Source organism: Rhinolophus sinicus, chromosome 1 (genome assembly GCF_057876585.1).
Source record: "Rhinolophus sinicus isolate RSI-liver-muscle chromosome 1, RSI-T2T, whole genome shotgun sequence".
NCBI classification, from domain to species: domain Eukaryota; kingdom Metazoa; phylum Chordata; class Mammalia; order Chiroptera; family Rhinolophidae; genus Rhinolophus; species Rhinolophus sinicus.
The window spans coordinates 106583316-106602732 of record NC_142501.1 but is presented as its reverse complement, the minus strand read 5'-3'; the positions used below and the strand labels follow the sequence as shown (position 1 = coordinate 106602732).

Genomic DNA, 19417 nt, shown 5'->3' with positions numbered 1-19417 from the left:
GGTCTTATTTTCGGGGAAACACGGTACTTCAACTAATAGGTAAATATTCACAAGTCTTCTAAAGTAAGATTAAACTCTCTGGAACATTTTGTCCTATAAATACCTTGGTAACATTACAGTATTCCTATTGCATATCATCTCAACCCCAGTATCTTTGCAGTTAGATTCAATGGTAACGTGTTTTCATTTCTTCCCTAAATAAAAAAGGCAGTGACAAGGCTGATAATCAGAGTAACATAAAATGCCTGGAATACATTTCTTTGTAAGAAAGATTTTCCAAACCTACTTGATGTAAATATGAGGAGATATCTTCATTTTTGATGATGATCATTAACGTGTCGTTCTCTCTGTGAAAAGCCTGGCAGAAATGCTGAGGTTCGATTTCTGTATGGCCGCCTTTCCTCAGAATAGTCTGAAAGATTTGCAGATAGCCATTACCAAAACAGATGCTTGCACAGACCAGTTTACTAAGCATCAAAAAACACATCCGATGTACTAAATTATATCCTAATAAGACAACACAAATGGCTGTTGATCTTATTACTAAGTGAGCTTTCTCCTGTAAACAAGTGACTCCTCTGTATCACTACCAATTGGTTTAGAAGTATATTTTAAAAGCAAAAAAAAACATTTTATAATAAATGTTTCATGTCCACAAAGTATCAAAGGCTGATTCTATTTAAACATCAGACTAATATATAGGTCCCACCCTCTCAAGGGAATTACCCTGGGGATGCAGAGATGAACTCTTAAAAAAGCCAGTTTCTAGAACTCTCCCCATAACAGCTGTGCATTACTGTATCAGTAATGGGGCCTGGTTTTGGGGAGAGCCAACAGTCCATTGGGCATGGGGGTTTGAGCACGATGGGAGATGTCTGTGAACTGCATGTTTACTAGGCAGCCTGAGAGGGAGGTTAAGTTCATGTAATGAGACATTCCCCAGCCCTGTCCTCCTTTGATGTTGACATTGTTTCTGTCTGAAGGGTTCTGGAGGTTTCCATTGCACACTTTGATAGTTATACCAAAAACACTATTACCATCACTTATTTCCGTTATGAAAATAAAAGTGTTACTTAACTTAGGTCAGTCTCCCCTGGATCTAAAAATAACTCAAAGTTTGACTATTTCCATTCACTCAAAATGTATGGCAATGTATTTTCAGAGACATTCTTACAAGCAAGATTGCTTTTAATAGAGCCCACTGAAATATCTAAAATGTAAATCTTTAGCCCTCATTATTTTACTAATAAGCTATTTGAAAGAATACATTTTGTTATGTGCAATATTTTCATCAAATCCTGTGGTGTTCTGGGCTTTTTGTCATGCACTCTGAATTTTGACAATAATAAAGGGGCTCGCAGATCTTCATCTTACATATGGGGGGGGGCTGCCATCCCACTAACAAATGCTTCAGGACTCTCTAGAGACTGAAGAATTACAGGGATACTTTCGGAGCTTTTAAAAACATTTTGCCTTGACAGTACTTTATTCCCATTTATTTTATGTGTCCACTTTCTCACTTGAAGATTAGTTTCACCTTTGCACAAAATTGGTTATTTTCTGTTGTAAATAGTGGCTGTGTGATATTATCGTGAAACAGTCCACCCACTACTAGAAAAGCTGGGTATCGTAGAAGTACTCCTACTGTAAATGAACGTAACACAGCTATGAGCTCTCTCCTATATGAAAACCAGTATCATCTGTGCTTACTGTGGCTTTTGAGAAGATTTGGAAGCAAAAAGAAATCCAGGATGCTGCTCAATGGCCAAACGGCCACGGCCACGATGCTGACTCAGCTGATCCTTGACTATTCTGGCACACATCAGGGTACAGTGTATGTAATTAGCCAAACAAAATTACCCAAGGTGAAAAGGAAATCTCCAGGTTACTTTTGTAGGCCAAGCACCTTCAAAACTGAAGGCCATTTAATGCTTTTTCAACTACACTGCTTACCAAAATGGCATGGAAACTGGAACAAAAGCAATGGGGGGAGGGGTATGGGGACACTGATCTAGCAACCATTTATGAAGAATCTTGGAGAACAAGATGATCCCGATAGGAAAAAAAAAATCTTAAAAACCACACTCCATGAATTTGGAAAAAGCTTTAAATATTTTAAAATCATCTTTAAGTGATTCAACATAGGAGCCACCAGCCTTCTTCAAGAAGAATGAGTGACTAGTAACAATGGATCGCTTCAAGTTGAAGCCTGTTAGCTGTCATTTTCCCGATCATTCTCCACACTATCTGAAGAGATCCCTAAAATGCAAATGTGATACTATTCATCTGTGAGGAATTACTTTTCAGCGTCTCTCTGGTGACTCAGGAGAGTCTAAGTGCCACAGCATGATGTCTATAAGGCCCTTCCCCCCCAACACAGCCCTTTCTTCCATCTCCTGACCTGTATTTTGATGGTACACTGTGCTTGCTGCGGGCATACTGCCCAGCCCTCCTCACTGCGCCCGTGCACCCACCTGGCCTTTTGGAAACCCTCTCGGGCCCCTTTTCTGCTTTTCTGGCTACAGCACCGCCACTGACTGGAACTGGCCCGTGCGGGCAGCGTCTGCTGCATCCACTGCACCCCCCACACCGAGACCCTCATGTTGTCACCAGCAGCATCAAAGACGTCACCCAACATCTTCGGATTCTGTTACTTAGTAATTCAACATTTACAGATTTATCATGCAACGTATTTACCACGTGACCTACCGGGCTTTCACACAGGACTTACCTGAAGTGCTGACAAGTGAACTCGGAAACAAATCTAGGAGCGTTTAGAACCAGGACATTAGCGGTATGGCTGTCCACACCCGAGAGGTCAGCCTCACCACTTACGAAACACATCCCTGACACCTGCTGCCCTCCAAACATGGTACAAGCCCTGCATCATCACACTCACCATCGTTTAACTTTACATTTTCTTGTAAAGTTATCAGTGGGTTTCATTTCCCCTCCCTTGCACACGCTAGGGCTCTAAAGCAGACAGAAGAACTGCCGTCATTGGAACTGGCTCCTGCGGTGAGGATGGAGGGCCCCACTTTGGGCCGGTGCTCGGAGCAGGTGAAGGGGGGGGGGGGCGGGCTGCAGGCCAGGAGTGCAATCACACAGAGGTAGGGGTGAGCTGGCCGTGACGGCTGGAGAAGGAAACTGCAACCCTGGCAAAGGCAAGGACAAACCTCGCAGGGCTGGACTAGAATTGGAACTGGGGAGTAACATGCACCTACTTTGCTTTTTAAATGTAAATACAGATACAGATGTTTGTACATTTAACACATATGTATTTCTTGGCTGTTTGCTAGGAAGACATAGATGCAATGACCCCCAGTGGCAATGAGTTCACCCACTGCCCAATCTTGATCCCAAATGCTATTCTTTACTAAAAAGAATCACAGCTCCTTGGAGAAATGGCTGACATCAGGGCTGCAGCAGGAAATACACAAGTAAGCTTGTGATGTCACATCACACCCCAAAGGAAGAAAGTGTTTAAAGAATTATGGGGACTTGTCAAAAGGACACAGAAGACAGCTTGAAGGGACTCCCAGTAGCTGCGTCTGAGACAATTTGAGCATTAACATAAATGACGAAGGACCAGATGGTAACTGAGTAAAACAATATGGAACCCGGATCCACACTGATATAAATAAGCAAATAAATGAACAAATGGAAGCTCTAAAAAATTAATATAAATAAGACCCGGTCTTATATAATACAAGACCTGATCTTATATTCATTTTTGCTCCAAAAGACGCCTTAGAGCTGATGGTCCGGCTAGGTCTTATTTTCGGGGAAACACGGTATGCACGTATGTATTACAGGATGGCGGCACACCTTGTCTGCAACATATTTTCAAATGGTTCAGAAAAGGGGTATCTGGGTGAAGGGTTCCATTTCTGTAACATTTATGTGAATTTGAAATTGTATTTTAAGAATTAAAGGAGAGAATGCCACCTTTTCCAAAAACAGAAGAGAAATCCTGAGGATAAAATGAAACTAATGGTGAATCAAGACCCACTTAGAATGTTACCGTGATCACACATTTAAAATTAGGTCCCTATCAACTATCCACACTAATGAAGGAACACAGGTAATAATTTTTAAAAATCTGAATTTTACTTTTGGAGCATGTTTGTATTTACATTTGAGTATCTCTATACTGGTAACTTTTTGTGAAAATGAGTCACTGCATTAACTCTGGGCCATCGTACAAATATGGAACCAAATGACAGCTCCTTATGGTGTAACATTTACTATGCAGACTAAGACTGAGCTGTGCAACCCAAACACTGCTTCATACATTTCTTTCTGAAGCCAAGAATGCTAAATTACTTTTAAAATAAGCTTAAAATTAGATGGCAATCAAAATAATATAAACTGTAAGACCTGGCAGCTCACCTTTGTTCTCACAAAGAAAGACTTGTCTTCTGTCTCAACGAGGTAGAACAGGAAGGTACTTTTGCAAGCCTCTTTCACAACACTTTTCAGTTTGACGTGCAAGCTGGCACACAAGTCTGTAATCATGTCTTCATAGGAGGCTGACCTTCTTGGGGAAGATGAATACATTTCTTGAGATGCGGCTTCTCCAGAAGCAACATCTGACCCCTTATCTTGGAAAAGAACTTGGTTGCTATTCATCACAACCTTGTTGAATTCGGCATATTCATTGAGAATAAGTGAAATATCACTCCGGGATTCTTTCAAAGTGCTATTATATTTCAGTTTGTTGAGATGGAATGCAGTCTGATTTCTTTCAGAATTTGTAAGATGATTTCTACTGTGATCACATCTTTCCTTCCAAAAGGAAGAGCTGTCCAGATTGCTGGGTGTGTGGCTTGTCAGATGCTGACTCTGCTGTCTGGCGTCTGAGAACATGACTGTGACCACAAGAGGACTTCTGCTCCGGGATGCAGTGTGTAGAACCGGGGACTCGGCTGTTTTTGTCAAAGGGAGAGGCGACTCCTTCAGAAAGACGTTGGTGGAAGAGGCAGAATGCTGAGAAGCCCCCTTCTTTATAATTTGTTTCAGTTTATGATCAAAACGCAGATATTCCAGATCTAAAGTGTTCTGGGTAAGGTTGTCTGCCACCTGCCAAGTGTCTGTCCAGGAGCTGACCAAGCCACATTTTGCAGTGAAACCTGGGTGCTTCCTGAGGCTGTGCGAAGCTTGATTGGTCTGTTTGAGCTCTTTAGTTACAGTAAAGTTAGCGTAAGTCCAGGGGAGACCATGGTAGTCTCTGATCTGGATGTAACGTGGCAAACACTTACCTTCTTTCTGTAACCCACCAGACCAGTTTCTGGGAGGTGTGTTGGTCTCCAACCCTGGAACTCGGTTAGAGTAGCTCCAATCTTCATTATCACTATTGTTTAGCCTCAAGAAAGAGTCATAATCATCTTGTGTAGCACCTTCCTTTTTCTTGGTGTGACTACATTGCAAAGTGCAGGAACCCTCCCTGTCTAATTTGAGATTTCTACAATCACCAAGATAGTCTTGATCGGAGTCTCCGGAAAGCGGTTCGTACCGGATGTCAGAATTCACACTGATAGCCATGTCCCCACCCAGGGGTTCAGAGTCCTTCTCGGCCCTGAGACCCTGGCCTGTGCTCTTCTTTCCCATCTGCTCTTCAGAGACTCCGTACACAAGAGGGGCGCGAGGTTTGGCAACCAAAAAAGCAGAAGGGTCTGTATTGGTATTTTCGTTAGTGACTTTGGTGTTCTGGTAAGAATCAGCATGGAAATACATGGGGGAAAGCCCACCGTTCAACAGATCTTTTGTGTCACATGCCAACATATCTTGCAGCCTGTGGATGGATTTTTGTTTGCCTCGTGGAGAAGATGTACTGTTCCACTGAGAGCCGAAACCTCCTAGGTCTATGGTTTTTTCATGTAATCCAGCTTCAGTTTCACTATTAAGCAAACTGGCCATTCTGACTACTGATATTTCCTGTGTTTGAAACTGTCTCTCTGTGTTTATGGGTCTTGTACAATGGGTCACGGTACCATTACCCGAGGAAAACACAAGTTTGGGGACCTCTGAGGACGTGCGCGCCTCTGTAACACCAGCTCCATCAACCGAGTCAGAGCTCAAGGACTGAGCTTGCAGGTAACTGCCTTCATTTGTTTTCACCTCACTGCTAGAGAGACTTTTCTTAATGCTTTTAGGGCTAGTCTGCTTTAATGACATGTTCACTATACTACTTGGAGCAGTTGTGGAAACCAATGGGTCAGCCGAAGACTTATTTTCCATAATCTTTCTAGGACTAAATGGAGGCTCACTGGTCTCCAAGGCAAGATGTTTTAAGTCCAAATTTCTGTTCTCTATACTAATGGGCTGCAATGGATTTCCTGATATTACCCGTTTTTCTACAGAAGTCTTGAAGTCAGCTCCAAAACTGGCAGTTACAGCAGGATGGTTTAACTCTGTGTCACAGCATGGCACCTTTTCTGAGAAAGATACACTCTCATCATTCTCACTTGGGACAGTTTCCTCACTTACTTTACCTGGAAGGGTTAAATGTCTATCTTTTCTTCCTGGATAATTACTTAATACTAGAGGCATTTCAGCAGAAAGCGGCATTTGCTGAATCCGAGTTAAGGTATCGTGTCTCACTGGGTGGGTAGGGCCAACAAAAGAATTTTCTTTTTCTGTTATGGCCAAATCTACCGACTCAATCTGGGAGAATTTCTTACTTTCCTCACATTGTGAATCAGGAAGTTTTAAACTACATGGAGATACAGACTGACACGACTGTGTTTCTTCAACTGGTACTTGAGGGTCAGGACTAGAAGCTGGTGACACTTCTTCAATTAAAGAACCAAAGGGAAAGTCTGAGGTAACATTAACTTCTGAAATCTCAAGGGCACAAGTTTCTTTAGGAAGTATTAAAGTAACCATTTGTAAGTTATCACCTTGTCTCTCCTTATTATCTAATGGTTTTTCGGACACCATGGGAAGTACTGATGTATATTTAGCAGAATTCACTTCTCTGTTTTCTATCAAAGTCACCTCTTCTGGCTCAATTATGTCTTCATCCATATCCTGGAGTGTGAAATTTGGTAATGGGGCCTCCTGATGTTGCCCTATTTCACCAGCGGGCATTTCTTCTCTGGGACTTGTAGGCGGTGATATTGTGAGAGTTAGGTCAATGTCAGAATCGTCCTCTAACTCGAGGCTGATCTCCTCTCCATTTATAGATCGGCTGGTCGGTTTGGTAAATGCTGAATTAAATGATTCAAAGTTCCTACTGATACTCTTTAGACTGCTCTTGTCACTCTTTAATTCTAAAGAGTGATCTGATGTATTACTTCTTGATGGAATACAGTTAAGTGAGTCATTTTGTTCCAAGGTGGCAGAGGCTGACAATGGCACTTCTTCAGCCTGAGATGGCTCCATAATCTCTTCCGAAGGAATGCTAAACAGACTCTTAGGCTGCAGAAAAAATTCTTGAGGGAGTTTCATTTCTTCTCTGGGTAATGAATAATTAGAACTTCTAACTAATGGTAATGCCTCCTTTGCCACTGAATTCTCAGATGGTGACGACAAGCCTGGATTAGGAATCTCTTTCTGTAACAAACACATTTCTTTAGCGAGTGTCTCCCCACTTACTGAGGAGGCACTGAGGTACTTAGTGCTTTTTTGTCCTGATATTGCTAGAGATGAAATGTCCTTAAGACTTTGTGTTTGTGCCTTTTCAAATGTGGATACAGGATGTCTAAGACTTGTACCAGCTGATACCTGTTTAATCAACTCCACATTAAAGGTTGTAGGTTTATCAGCTCTGTTTACAACTTCTGTCTGTATTGGTACACAGGCATTTTTTTCAAAAGTGAGAGTAACTGGTTCCAGATTAATCATTACATACCCCATATCATCCTTCCTTTCCAATGAAGGCTGACATCCTTTGTTTATGGGGCTGTTATGCTGGCTAAGGCCCTGTAAACCACTTGTTTTTGCTTGCACTGTTGCATGCAAAATATCAACTTTGCTTTCAAGGGTGCTATACAAAGACTTCTGACAAATCCCCGACTGATTGCTGACCCCATCACAGGTTGTGGTGAATGTGGTCTGCGTGACAGTATCATCGTAAGAAGTCACTCTTGTGCTATCAAGCGGCTCAAAGGTTTTCCCCTCAACAGGAACAGAAGGTCCATTAGTTTGGGTACTTCCAATACTAGACAGCACAAGATTAGAAGTCTCTAGTTTATCTGATGATTGTTGTTCTTTTCCCTCCATTATCTGAAACGACAAAAGTTAAAAAATAAAGGAGATTATTTTTTTAAACATTTATGTATGTGAAGAACAAACTAGCCAAGGATTAATTTTAGTTTGTCTCTTCCTTTGAATCTTCTAATCCATAAGACTATTATAGGGTAGAGAAAAAGTAAATCTCTCTCTTGTTAGGCTTAAAATACCCAATAGGAGTGTGTTTTCTTTAAACACACAGATGAGCGCTCCCAAACTTTCTAATTGCACAGCCTATTTTTTGAATGGACTTTTGGGAAGAGAAGTGGCTAGACCACTGACAATTTAACGACTTGAAAATGCAACCTGTCTGCTAAGTAGTATCACTTAATTCAGAAATACAGCTCTAGAGAAAAGTACTCAATTTTGTTTTAAGTAAGACTGGAAAATGATTTTTAAAGCAAAGAACAACTTATTTTAAACACCAGCTTTCAATTAGACTATAAATACATTGTCATCTGGAACTTTCCCATAAGGAAAAAGATTAATTACTCTCTTGTACTCAGACTACAATGATTAGCAGTTTTTCCATGGTAACAATTTCCATTCTGATAAATGAACATCCCATATGCCTTAGCTATCGTCTTTGCTTATAAATGGAGATAATTTCTCTCATTGTTATGCCTCCTTGTCAACGGAGCACAACAAAACATAGTGCAGTTTGCAGGAATAAACTAAACCAAAAGAAATGACGGTGAATGTGGATTTAGGTCAAACATTAGCAGAAATACCTCTGATAATTTTGATATCCTCATATAAACAGGTTATTTTGGTATTTTTTAAAAGGCTGAAGCATGGTCTTGTTTGGAATATATTAAAATGGACTGATCATACAATTGACTATACACCTGTAATTTTTGGAACACTGCGGTCACAGATTTCCTGCCATGTCTTGAGACAATCATGTGGGAAGTCAGGACCTGTGTATCAAATCTCGTTAAAAACATTTCTGTCTTAACCAAAGGAAGACAGGGAGCCAAGTAATTGGCAGGGTGGAGCTGAGACCCAGAGTTTTAAGAGGACATGACTGGCTAGGCACAAAGCACAGAAAAGTCTTGATGCTAAGAGTCTTCTGAGAACTTTCCCGTGACCCGCCCAGCACATTGTGGCTGTGAATGCTTGACCACAGTCCCGAATCTCACCAGGCCTGTGGTCTTAGTGAAATGCAAATTGTGGTTATCTTGGTTTGTTTTTGTTTTTTTTCCTACAGGTGAAGTGTAATGTTTCTAAAAGAATGCTAAATTAAACACACGACTAAAGGAACATGCTATTGAGTTCTAATGCCCACTGTGTTGGAATTCTCTTCACATCCTACTCTGCCCACTTGTAGAATAAGGGAGTGGTTTGGCATGTGAGTGTGTGCTGTAAGGTATAGGCACAGTATCCAAGAAGATGGAAAATTTTTTAAATATGTGCTATAGAAATTTTTAGGAATCATTCATTTTAATACTCTATCTTCCTACTTCCTACTACTCTATTTCGTGTTTGCAAAAGATCATTCCTAAAACTAGTACTGATGGTAATTATATATTACCACAATAAAAAATACTTTATAAGAAACCAGTAGTAATCAAAAGTGGCCTGACTAAATTATAAATATTTTCTTATTCTAAGGTAGTAATTCTTAACGAGATTTTATGTATCTCTGAGAATCAAATGAAATTTATGAACCCCAATGGGAGAAAAACCACATACATACATAAATACATACAGTATTATGTATGTATAACTGTATGTATGTGTGTGTATGTATGTATACACATATACACATACATGCACACACAATATGGCACTGAGAAGCATCTAGATAGATTTGAATCCTGGCTTGACAAGTAACCATGTGACCCCAGGCAATTTTCGTACTTCTCTATCCCTTAGCTTTCCCCTCTATAAAATGGGGAATGGTCTTCACCGCATCGGGTGGAGAGAGAATTAACTGAGTTAATGTGAGGGAAGGCTCAGACCACACCTGGCCCACAGTACTTCCATCAGTCTCCATTATGATGATGAAGCAGAACATCTGGAGACATTCAAAGACCCCCTGAGGCTCACCCCTGGACTGCAAATCCCCAAGTAACCCCAGGTTTAGAAACAGTGTCTACTCAATGTGAAGATAGGCATTGTAAGTACCCAAACCCATGCAAAATTATTCTGGAATAAATCTGGGCTGAAAGTTTGAAAAGGCAGGTATTTTGTCAATCCATTTACTTAGAATCTTGCTACAACTTTTTTATTTGCTCCAATTAAAATTTGACTATCTGGCCTGCCTGAACATCATTTGAGAACAACGAAATGAAACAAAATGTATTTTCAGTATTTACAAATAGTTATCTACAGACCTGTAACCGGTCTGCCGTTTCATTTACTGTTCCAGTATGTTTTCAAAAATAATTTTAATATATTCAGTTTTAATTTCCTTTGAGGTTTATCAAAGATTTCTAATATTTACTGCCACATCTGATCCTTAACCTCTATTCTAGGTAAGACATGATAGGTATTATTCGCTTCTTTGAAAAGAAAAATAAGCTCAGAGAGAACAGATATTATACAACAAATAAATGACACAATCATGGTTTGCTCCCATGACCTCTATGATTTTTTTCTAGTTTCTTCAATCACACAATCTAGAGCAACACTTGTGAAGACTAAGTTTTTAGCATATATAATAATCCTTTACAAAGCTAGACAATCCACTTTCCTAAAAGAAACCAATGCCTTGTTTTGAATGTGATTTTACATACAAAGAAAAAAAAAAGACAATGTCTTCAAAAATAATATCACAATTTACAGTATTCAGCTTTACTTACCTCATTATTATAAGAGTAGATGAAATTCTGGCTTTCTGGGGTAGCTGGATGACCCTCTCTTGCAAAAATTTCTTTCTGTTCATTCTGTACCCAGAGTTCCAAACCTCTTGCAGGTTGTGGTTTAATGAAAGGAAGCAAGGAGTGAGTGTCAGGGAAGGACACTTCAGCACTAGGACCTCTGGGAGCTTCCTTCGTTTCCAGCAAAGGGCCTACAGTACACCTTTCCACGCTGGGAGACTCCTCAATTTCACTGACTTCAAAAGATCCTATCCTGCTATTTATAGACACGTATTTGGCAGGGTTGCTGTGTTCTACTACTTTCCGGGATGATCGGATGACTTTGCTTTGATTACTGTAAAACAGGGCTACCCACATATGAAGTAAAAGCTTCACTTCTTCCAAGTTATCAGGTAAATCAGTGTTCCAGGGCCTGAGGTTTTAAAGAACACACAAAATCAATGAAAATGGTTATTTTAATTATCTTATCATAAGCAAGTGCCTTCATTATTAAACTTAGTTTTTGTGTTAATTTTTATTTTTAAAAAAAAAATCACACAAGCATAAAACAATGAATAAGATAAAAATGAAGTTGATTTAACAAATAATTACACTGTATCTAATCTACGCATTTTACAGAGACAGAGAAAGAAACTGAAACTGGTAGAACCATGATTGGAATGTAGGGCTCCTAACTCCTAGTCTGGGATTTTTCTTTGGTAACATGCAAACTTTCCTGGACACAATATACCTAGTACAAATCTTCAGCCAACTGCACAAATCTTCATCTCCTTGTTTCTGCTAAGTCTGGCTGACTCATTTCTATTTTTTTTCATCTTTTCTATTTTTGTGTCTCTCTTCTAATAGGTGGAAAAGTCTGAAGGTTAACATATCTCTGTGGGCAATTCAGCAGAACTGTATTATTTTCAGATTACAGTTCTTGAAAATCTCCTGAAACCAAAAGGGGAGGTACAAAACATTTCTGGCCATCTGTCAAGCAAAAGGATAGCAGAGAGCTGGAGTGGGATGAGTTAGAGGGGCTACAGAGCTAGCCTTCAGTTAAATAGGATTAAGGCTATGGAAATGACCCTCACGAGTAGATGGGAATGCACGTATATGCTCTTACGAGTGTGAGCTCATAACTGGAGCAGGGAAAGAAGCCTGACACAATTCAGTCCCTCACATGTGCAATATTCCACTAACAGGTAGCTCAGTGTCATTTCATATACCTAATGCTTCCGGCTAACAGTAAGGGTTACCATTTATTGGTACGCACCCCTGTGCAAAACCCTTATGTACGTAACAACCTTAACATGTAGCTAGTACTAAACCCACATTTTAAAGTGTGCAGTGCTCCACTGGCATCAGCTGGAAATGTAGACTTTCAGGCCCAATCCCAAACAGACTGAGTCCAAATCTGCAGTCAGTGAGGTCTCTGGATGAGTAGTGTACACAATAAAGATGGAGGAGCGCTGTCCTGAAGCACAGGTACTGGGACCACAGAAGCCAGTTAAGTGGGAGAACCCAGATCAAAAGCACACTCCAAAACCCACGCTTTCTGCCGCTCTGCTGGGTAAGGAGGACTTCCACAAACTAGAAGTAATTCTTTAGATGTTTCTTCTGGAATTCAGTCTGGAAAGCATTATTTCTGTCTCTCACTATTTTACATAATGATTTCATTTAAATATTATAATTCAGAGGCTGGAAAGGCTTATTAGAAAGGAACATCTCAAAATGGAAAGCCATTCAGGAAGCGAAAATTGTCTTGCAAAAGTTCTCCATGTGATCAGTGCTCGACAGTGGGGAAACCAGCCTCACAGTCTTCACTGTCAGTAAACACAACTGAATTATTAGCCAGTCACTGGATTTACAAATACTGCTCTCTCCTCCCCCAAAGTTTGGCACAAGCCTCCCTGTGTTCACTACACTTATCTCACTAGGAAATTTACCTCTGTTTGCGTCAAGTGCCACTCCTACTCACCCGTGTAATGCTCTTAGGACAGTTTTCTCCAGTGGGTTGTTGGTGTATTTGCTGTCTAAGCTGAATACATAGTTTGTCTCACACTTGAAAGTGACCTTAAAAGAGCCGTCACAGCTGAACACGGTATGAGAACAGTAAGCGTCTCTCAGGCTGGAGGACAGCAACCTGCTCTTACGCCTGAGTAGAGGGACCTCAGAAAGCTTCTGCAAAGGGGAGGTGTTCTGCTGATGCCGAAATGGCATTACTTTTCCCACTGGGGTTCCTGCTTCTGGGCCTTTTGTGCCGTTCTTGGCAAAGGCAGGGCCTGGTACCCCTCTCTGCTGTAGAAGCTTCTTTGAATGTTCTGCAAGGAGCAGGGCATACGAATGCTCCACAGCAACAAAAGAGCTCTGGCTGGCACTGCTGGTCTCTAGTGTTTCCTCAGGAAGCGCCGCCTGGGCTTGTATAGGGGCCTCGCTACCAGTAGCCGAGCTCTCCTCCTCTTGGCTGACAGCGGAGTTTGATGTTGGATTACTCTTCTCAGAGGAGGGTTCGGGTAACAGTTCACTTTTTTGACTTTTAACTCCTCTATGATATTCATGGTCAGATGCACTGCTCAGAGAATGTTCTTGAGAAAGTAAAACATCGTTTTGTGGCAGTTCAGAGGAGTGGGGAAGGTTTCTGGGCTCAGGTGACGGTGCGGTAGAGGAAGCAGCACTTAATGCTAGGTCAGCTAACAGATTCAAGGCCTGGGAGTCACAGTCGGCAATGGAGTTCTCAGCTGGGTCTTTCTGAGCCACTGTGATATTTTCCGGTTGAACTGTATTTATATTAAGAACATCTTCTTGCCCATCTGATGCAATTTCTGATTGAAGCTGTGAAGTGGTTTCTTCTTGGGCTTCCATATAAAAGAAAAAAAGACACAGCATTTGATTTCCATGTAATTAATTATTTTCCATATTACAATGGTGTAGTGAAAATCAATGGTTAAGTCAATACGTTCAAGAAAAGCCTCTTGATATATTGCATAGACTGCACATCAAAATTTTCCTATCAGACTGAAGTCTCTTCCAACTCTCAGATCTATTATAATGTATTCACTGGAGGAAAAGTCCTAAGGAATATGTATATTAAGTTAATAAGAAATCACCCTTCAAAAATGCATGTACTGAAATACACACAAGACATCCTGCTCAGTTAAAGGAATATACAAAGAGCAGAAAATAAAAACAAAACAAAAAAAGAAAATAAGAGCCCTGCCCTCATAAAGCTTACAATCTAGGGCAAATACAAGAATTTCTGTTCGAACTGTATATTACAGTATGTTAACATACTTTCTTAGAAATCATGTCCCTTAAGTGATTAGAGAAATAATCTAAGTTCAAAATAGAGATGATTTTGACAATATTGTTGTTTAATTATGACATGTAATGATACGAATAAAAAATGAGATAGTAATACAAGTATTCAGAATAACTGAGTTCATCACCGTTTAAAACTTTCATTTCTGCACTGAAAATATTTCCTCTACTCTATCTGCAAGATAGCAAATCTTCTTGTCTACTGATATAATTCTCCTCTCTGCAGATAATCCAGTCTATCCATTTGTCTTTAATCAGAAAAATGGCATTCTCAAGTGGTTTACTTGCATTCTCAGGACATAAATTCTTTAAAGTGGTTATGCTGAAGGACAAAGTTCACCGTACTAGGCAACCATTCCCTATAGCAAGTGGCTGGTGGACAGAAAAGCCTACTGTGCTCCCCTTTGTAATTAATAGTAGCAGGTCTGGACTAAATTATCATACTGCCTGTAAAAGCCAATGACTGATCCATTTAGAGAAGAAGAAAACTTTGGCCTATGAGTTCATCAAACAGAATGAGAAAGGTGTGTGCATATGGTGGGGCAAGTAAAATTAATCAGCCACTGTCCAGTTTTTATTTAAAACAGCAAAACCCAAGGAGGCTAGGTGAAAGGCAGTGACCCAAACTGACCCAAAGCAGAGCCATCATGGGTGTATTGGAAACATGAAATTCATTTTATGATCTGATATATTTATTGACACTACTTTCATTCTACCTCTGTTAAGATTATGGCTCTTACACAATATCAACTATGAATACAGTTAATACAAATAATACTGTATTGAAATCAAGAAAATGGGTTCAGTTTTAATGTGTAGTCTCAGATAAATCATTTAATTACTACCTTGTTAGAGGTTCTCAATCAATTAAAAATACAATACCAATAATCTGTGTCTTTTAAGAAATACAGGTAAGATAATGACAAATTATAAAAAAAAAAAATAAGGTGTTCCATAAATAAAAACTATATTGAGAACTATAAAAAGGACAGAAAACCATTAATTTCAGTTTTAACAAAATGAGCCTTCTTAAACTCTAATATTTCAAGTATAAGAAATGAAACAGGTTAATAATATAGATGATTAAGAAATGAAAGAAAAATTAAGAGATTAAATAATCTCTTTAAAAGGTGGTAATCTAAAATTTTAACTTGGAATACAGCTGCTCTATATAGACAGACATTTGCAATACAAATCAGCCTACTTTTGAATACACATTTTGAAAAGTCTTCATTTTCTGGGCTCATTTTTCTGCCAATACCCAACTGCACAACTCCTTCCCATTAATGAGTCTACATCTGAGAGCCAACTGAATACAAAGAATTCAAATGACACGGCTAAGAATACAGGCATTCTATGCTCATAACGCTTATAAACTAATTGGAAAAGACAGGACCAAGACACATCAAATGATTGGAAAATAGTATGACTTTAATTCTAGAATGTTCTAAAAAACCCAAGAGGAAATGAGAGAAAAGAGAGCAGTGAAGATCAGAGCAGAAGGAAATGACTCACTGTGGAGGTGCCTTAGCTGAGCAGGACCTGGACGTACAGGGTAGGGCACAGGACTAAAACGAGGTGTGATGCAAGTGGGGCAGCACTGCACACCTGGAAGGGAAGGGCCCCGTTAGGCAAGAGCAGGAGAGAAATATGGACACGTGAGGTGAGACCACATTATGAACTGCCTTGAGAGACAAGCAGAAGAGTTTACATTTGATGTGGATGCCAAAACTGCGACACTGGGTTTTAGAATGACACGATGAGCTTTTGAAATTTTTTCAGTCATAAAACAATATTAAAGAAAATCAGAAAAAAAAACAAGTTCACCCCAACAAAACCATAGTTTCTTTCTCTGAATTTCCACTAAATGTAAGATTTAAAAAAAAAAATCTGAAAATAGATGAGGGAGCTTAGACAGAAAACAGAGAGAAATATAAAGGTATCAGGAAATGAAGCTTTTGTTAAAACACTAAAAAAACATACATACAACACATTAGGACTCAATACCAGAGATAAAGTAAAATGCATAGATTTTGCAGACTGAAAGAATTACACTATACACAGAAAGAGGAAATTTAAGAAGGGAGATGGACCTGGGAGAAAAGTTAAGTGTGTGTTCTGGAAAGTTTCGGAAGTAAAGTCTGCAGTGACGATGGACTGCAAGCAAAGAGGACGTGTCTAGCAGTTGGAAATGTAGAACTAGTCAGTTGTTTGTTCTCATAACTAGACTTCATTACTTAAGCAAAATTAGGAAAGTAAAACTGCTTTTAAAGTTAATTGAATGCCTTTTGAAACCAAATATAGGATTCTGAATTACTATTTTGAACAATCCCTTTACAGTTGCCTCTGGATAAATAAACTTAATCTTACATTTTATAACTGATCATGGTTCTGAAAACTACTGCCAGATAATGCTACTTGCTTGTGCATTTAGACATAAAACAGGCCATTTATAACTTTTGCAGACAGTTCATGCTCAGGTTTTATACAAACTAAAAAGCAGGTCTATTTTGTGATATCTGAATCTGTATCTGTACTTTCCTAATTTATTTACAGTCGGAAACCAAGTTACTTTGTCCTGTTAGTGTCTAAACTAAAGAATATAGCAAGAATTGTTGATAGATTTTAACTATTCTTGTTATTTCCACACACTATCTTGCAATCTTTATTTTCTGGATTGTGGTGTTAAAATTTACAGGAAGAGTATTTCTTACCAGATTGTGGCTGCTTTCTGATTCTGGGATGCTTATTGCCTTTCACTACATGTACCCTCGGTTTTTGTGGTGACTTCTTCACAGACGGCTTAGCCCTTGGAACAGTTTTGACGGGAGATCTCTTTTGTTTCCTTGCCCTTTTAGCACTTGTGGCAACTGGAACATCTTTAGAAATAGGAGCTTCTTGGTTTTTCCTATCCAATTTGGTTGTCTGTACAAATTGAGCGGTCAGCACTTCAGCACCTTATGTAGAAAAGACACCGTTTTTTAAGGGCTATGGGGCTCAGATATTTATCAGCATAGCTTTTCATCAATTTTTTTTGTAGGGGGTAACTTTAGTAATAAAGAATAAAATGTAAAATTTGGGGTATTTCATTAAAAGATTTTTTTTTTTTTTTTTTACAAAGCAAGAGTTAAAAGTTCTCACATAAATATAAAAATACGAACTTGCTAAGTGTTGGTCTACATCCTACCAGGTGAAGGAGAAAAATATCAGAGTAAAAACTTTATAAAAACAAGGCATGACTTAATTTTTTTAAAGTCTCCATAATCTTCCCTGACTGATGTGGCAGACCGGGCTGAATATGCCAGTTCCCAGCACTGGGAGACGGATAATTCAATGTACACAAAGGCAGTAGAGTCCCTGTAGGCTGGTGTGGTTAAGCTGTAATCACACGGCGGAGAAGAGATTATCTATTCACAGAGCCATCTTATGATATTTCACTGTACTACACCAAACATCAAAGTCTTTGTATCATCCAAAGAATCATCTTTTAAGATAAGAAAGAAAAAGGTACACTGGACAAAGTCTTTACCTGATTTAATTTCCTACCAATCTATAATTGCTGATCTACAAAATGCTCAGCTTTGCTTCTCACAAGAAAGGAAGGAAACAGCAAAAGATGGAGGTACATGAGGAAAACAAAAGTAGTGACTGACTACCTGCTTATGTAACACAACAGAAAGTGTTTCAATGTTTTGAGAGTTTAGAAAAATATTAATAAAATACTAATACTAATAAGTATTAAAAATACTTAAAAACCTTTTTCCCCATTGATTTTATAGAATTTCAGCTGTTCCCACCAAAAACTTTAGCCCCAAAAGTATTATAGAATAATCACATGAATGTTGGCAAATATTTTTAAATTATATTATACAGAAAACTATTTCTAATTGAGAACAGGAAACATGATACTGAACAGTTTAAGAAATTTTGATGACTGTTAGTGAAATGTAGAAAAGAGACCAATTTCATTTCATTCTTTTGGGGATTAGAGAAAGAAGTGGTTTAAGAAGAGTTTTAGAATCTCTTAATGCACATTTCCCTGGGTCTAATTATTTTCCTCCTTCCTAAACTATTACAGGTAATAAAGCAGCATACTGATTTCTTCAAGGAATAAGACTTCTCATTCCAGTCGTTAACATTTTCTAAAATTTTTAGCATGAAGAAAGGAAATAAGCAAATTAAGACTATAAATCAAGCAGGAAAACAGTTAAGAGACTAAATTGAGAAAAGAAAATAAGATGAGATGACCAAAACCTAGGGGAAGTCTTTAGCATCTGTACATGCAGGAAGGGAAGATCTCTCACAACCCAGGTCGTGGAAGGAAATACAGAACCACGAGACAACAGGTAGTCCAGCAAGGACTCTCCTGCTATCTCTATCACGCAGTGCCATGTTTCTCAAGCTGCATGCCATAATCCACTGTGACTGTAAAATAAACTTAATGGATCGCAACCAGAATTCTTTCTTAAAAGAATGAAACAGAATAGAATAGAAAATATCAGATTGTATTACACACAGGGTAAATGTTTCTAGAAATTTTTGTTTTAGTCATGTATGAATTTGTGTGTACTAGACTATAATATAAACATTTCTTATAGTGGATGAAATTAAAATATTTGAGAAACAGTGACAACATATATGTTGAATCACATATAATTTATTCAGTATCTTAAAGTAAATTGGTTCATACAGAGCAGAAACTCAATCTGGTTGGCCTGAAATTTATTTGTAAGTAGCTGTATAGTTTGATTCACTGCCTTCTATTGCCATTCTTTCTACCACGCTCCTAAACACACACACACACACACACACACACACCATTTCTCAAACTGTTTAACAGGCCAGGAATAACTATTTGTTGAACCACAGGATAAAACCTTAATCATCTAGAATCAAAGTACGATAGACAGGATTGGCAAACTTTTTTGGTGAAGGGCCAGACAATACATATATTCGGTGTTGAAGGTTTATGTTCCCTATCACAAGCACTCATCTCTGCCTGCAGAGTGTGAAGTACCCAGAGACAACAGGTAAGTGCTTCACGGGCCCTGTGGGCA

The 19417-nt window shown here is 39.0% G+C and overlaps 1 protein-coding gene across 14 annotated transcripts in view; it reads right to left on the bottom strand.

The window, feature by feature from the left end:
• The window catches only part of TASOR2 (transcription activation suppressor family member 2), a 66588-nt gene that overhangs the window by 6288 nt on the left and 40883 nt on the right, over positions 1-19417 (bottom strand). For 8 of the 14 annotated variants that reach the window (XM_074325034.2, XM_074325035.2, XM_074325031.2 and 5 more), the window contains 6 exons: positions 17075-17317; positions 15876-15968; positions 13021-13897; positions 11043-11472; positions 4393-8229; positions 287-412 (listed from right to left, as the gene is read on the bottom strand). In XM_074325034.2, coding sequence (XP_074181135.2) covers positions 287-412; positions 4393-8229; positions 11043-11472; positions 13021-13897; positions 15876-15968; positions 17075-17317 — 5606 coding nt within the window. The remainder of the gene's footprint in view (positions 1-286; positions 413-4392; positions 8230-11042; positions 11473-13020; positions 13898-15875; positions 15969-17074; positions 17318-19417) is intronic. The other 6 variants (XM_088802199.1, XM_074325032.2, XM_019738230.3 and 3 more) reach the window with 2 other exon arrangements.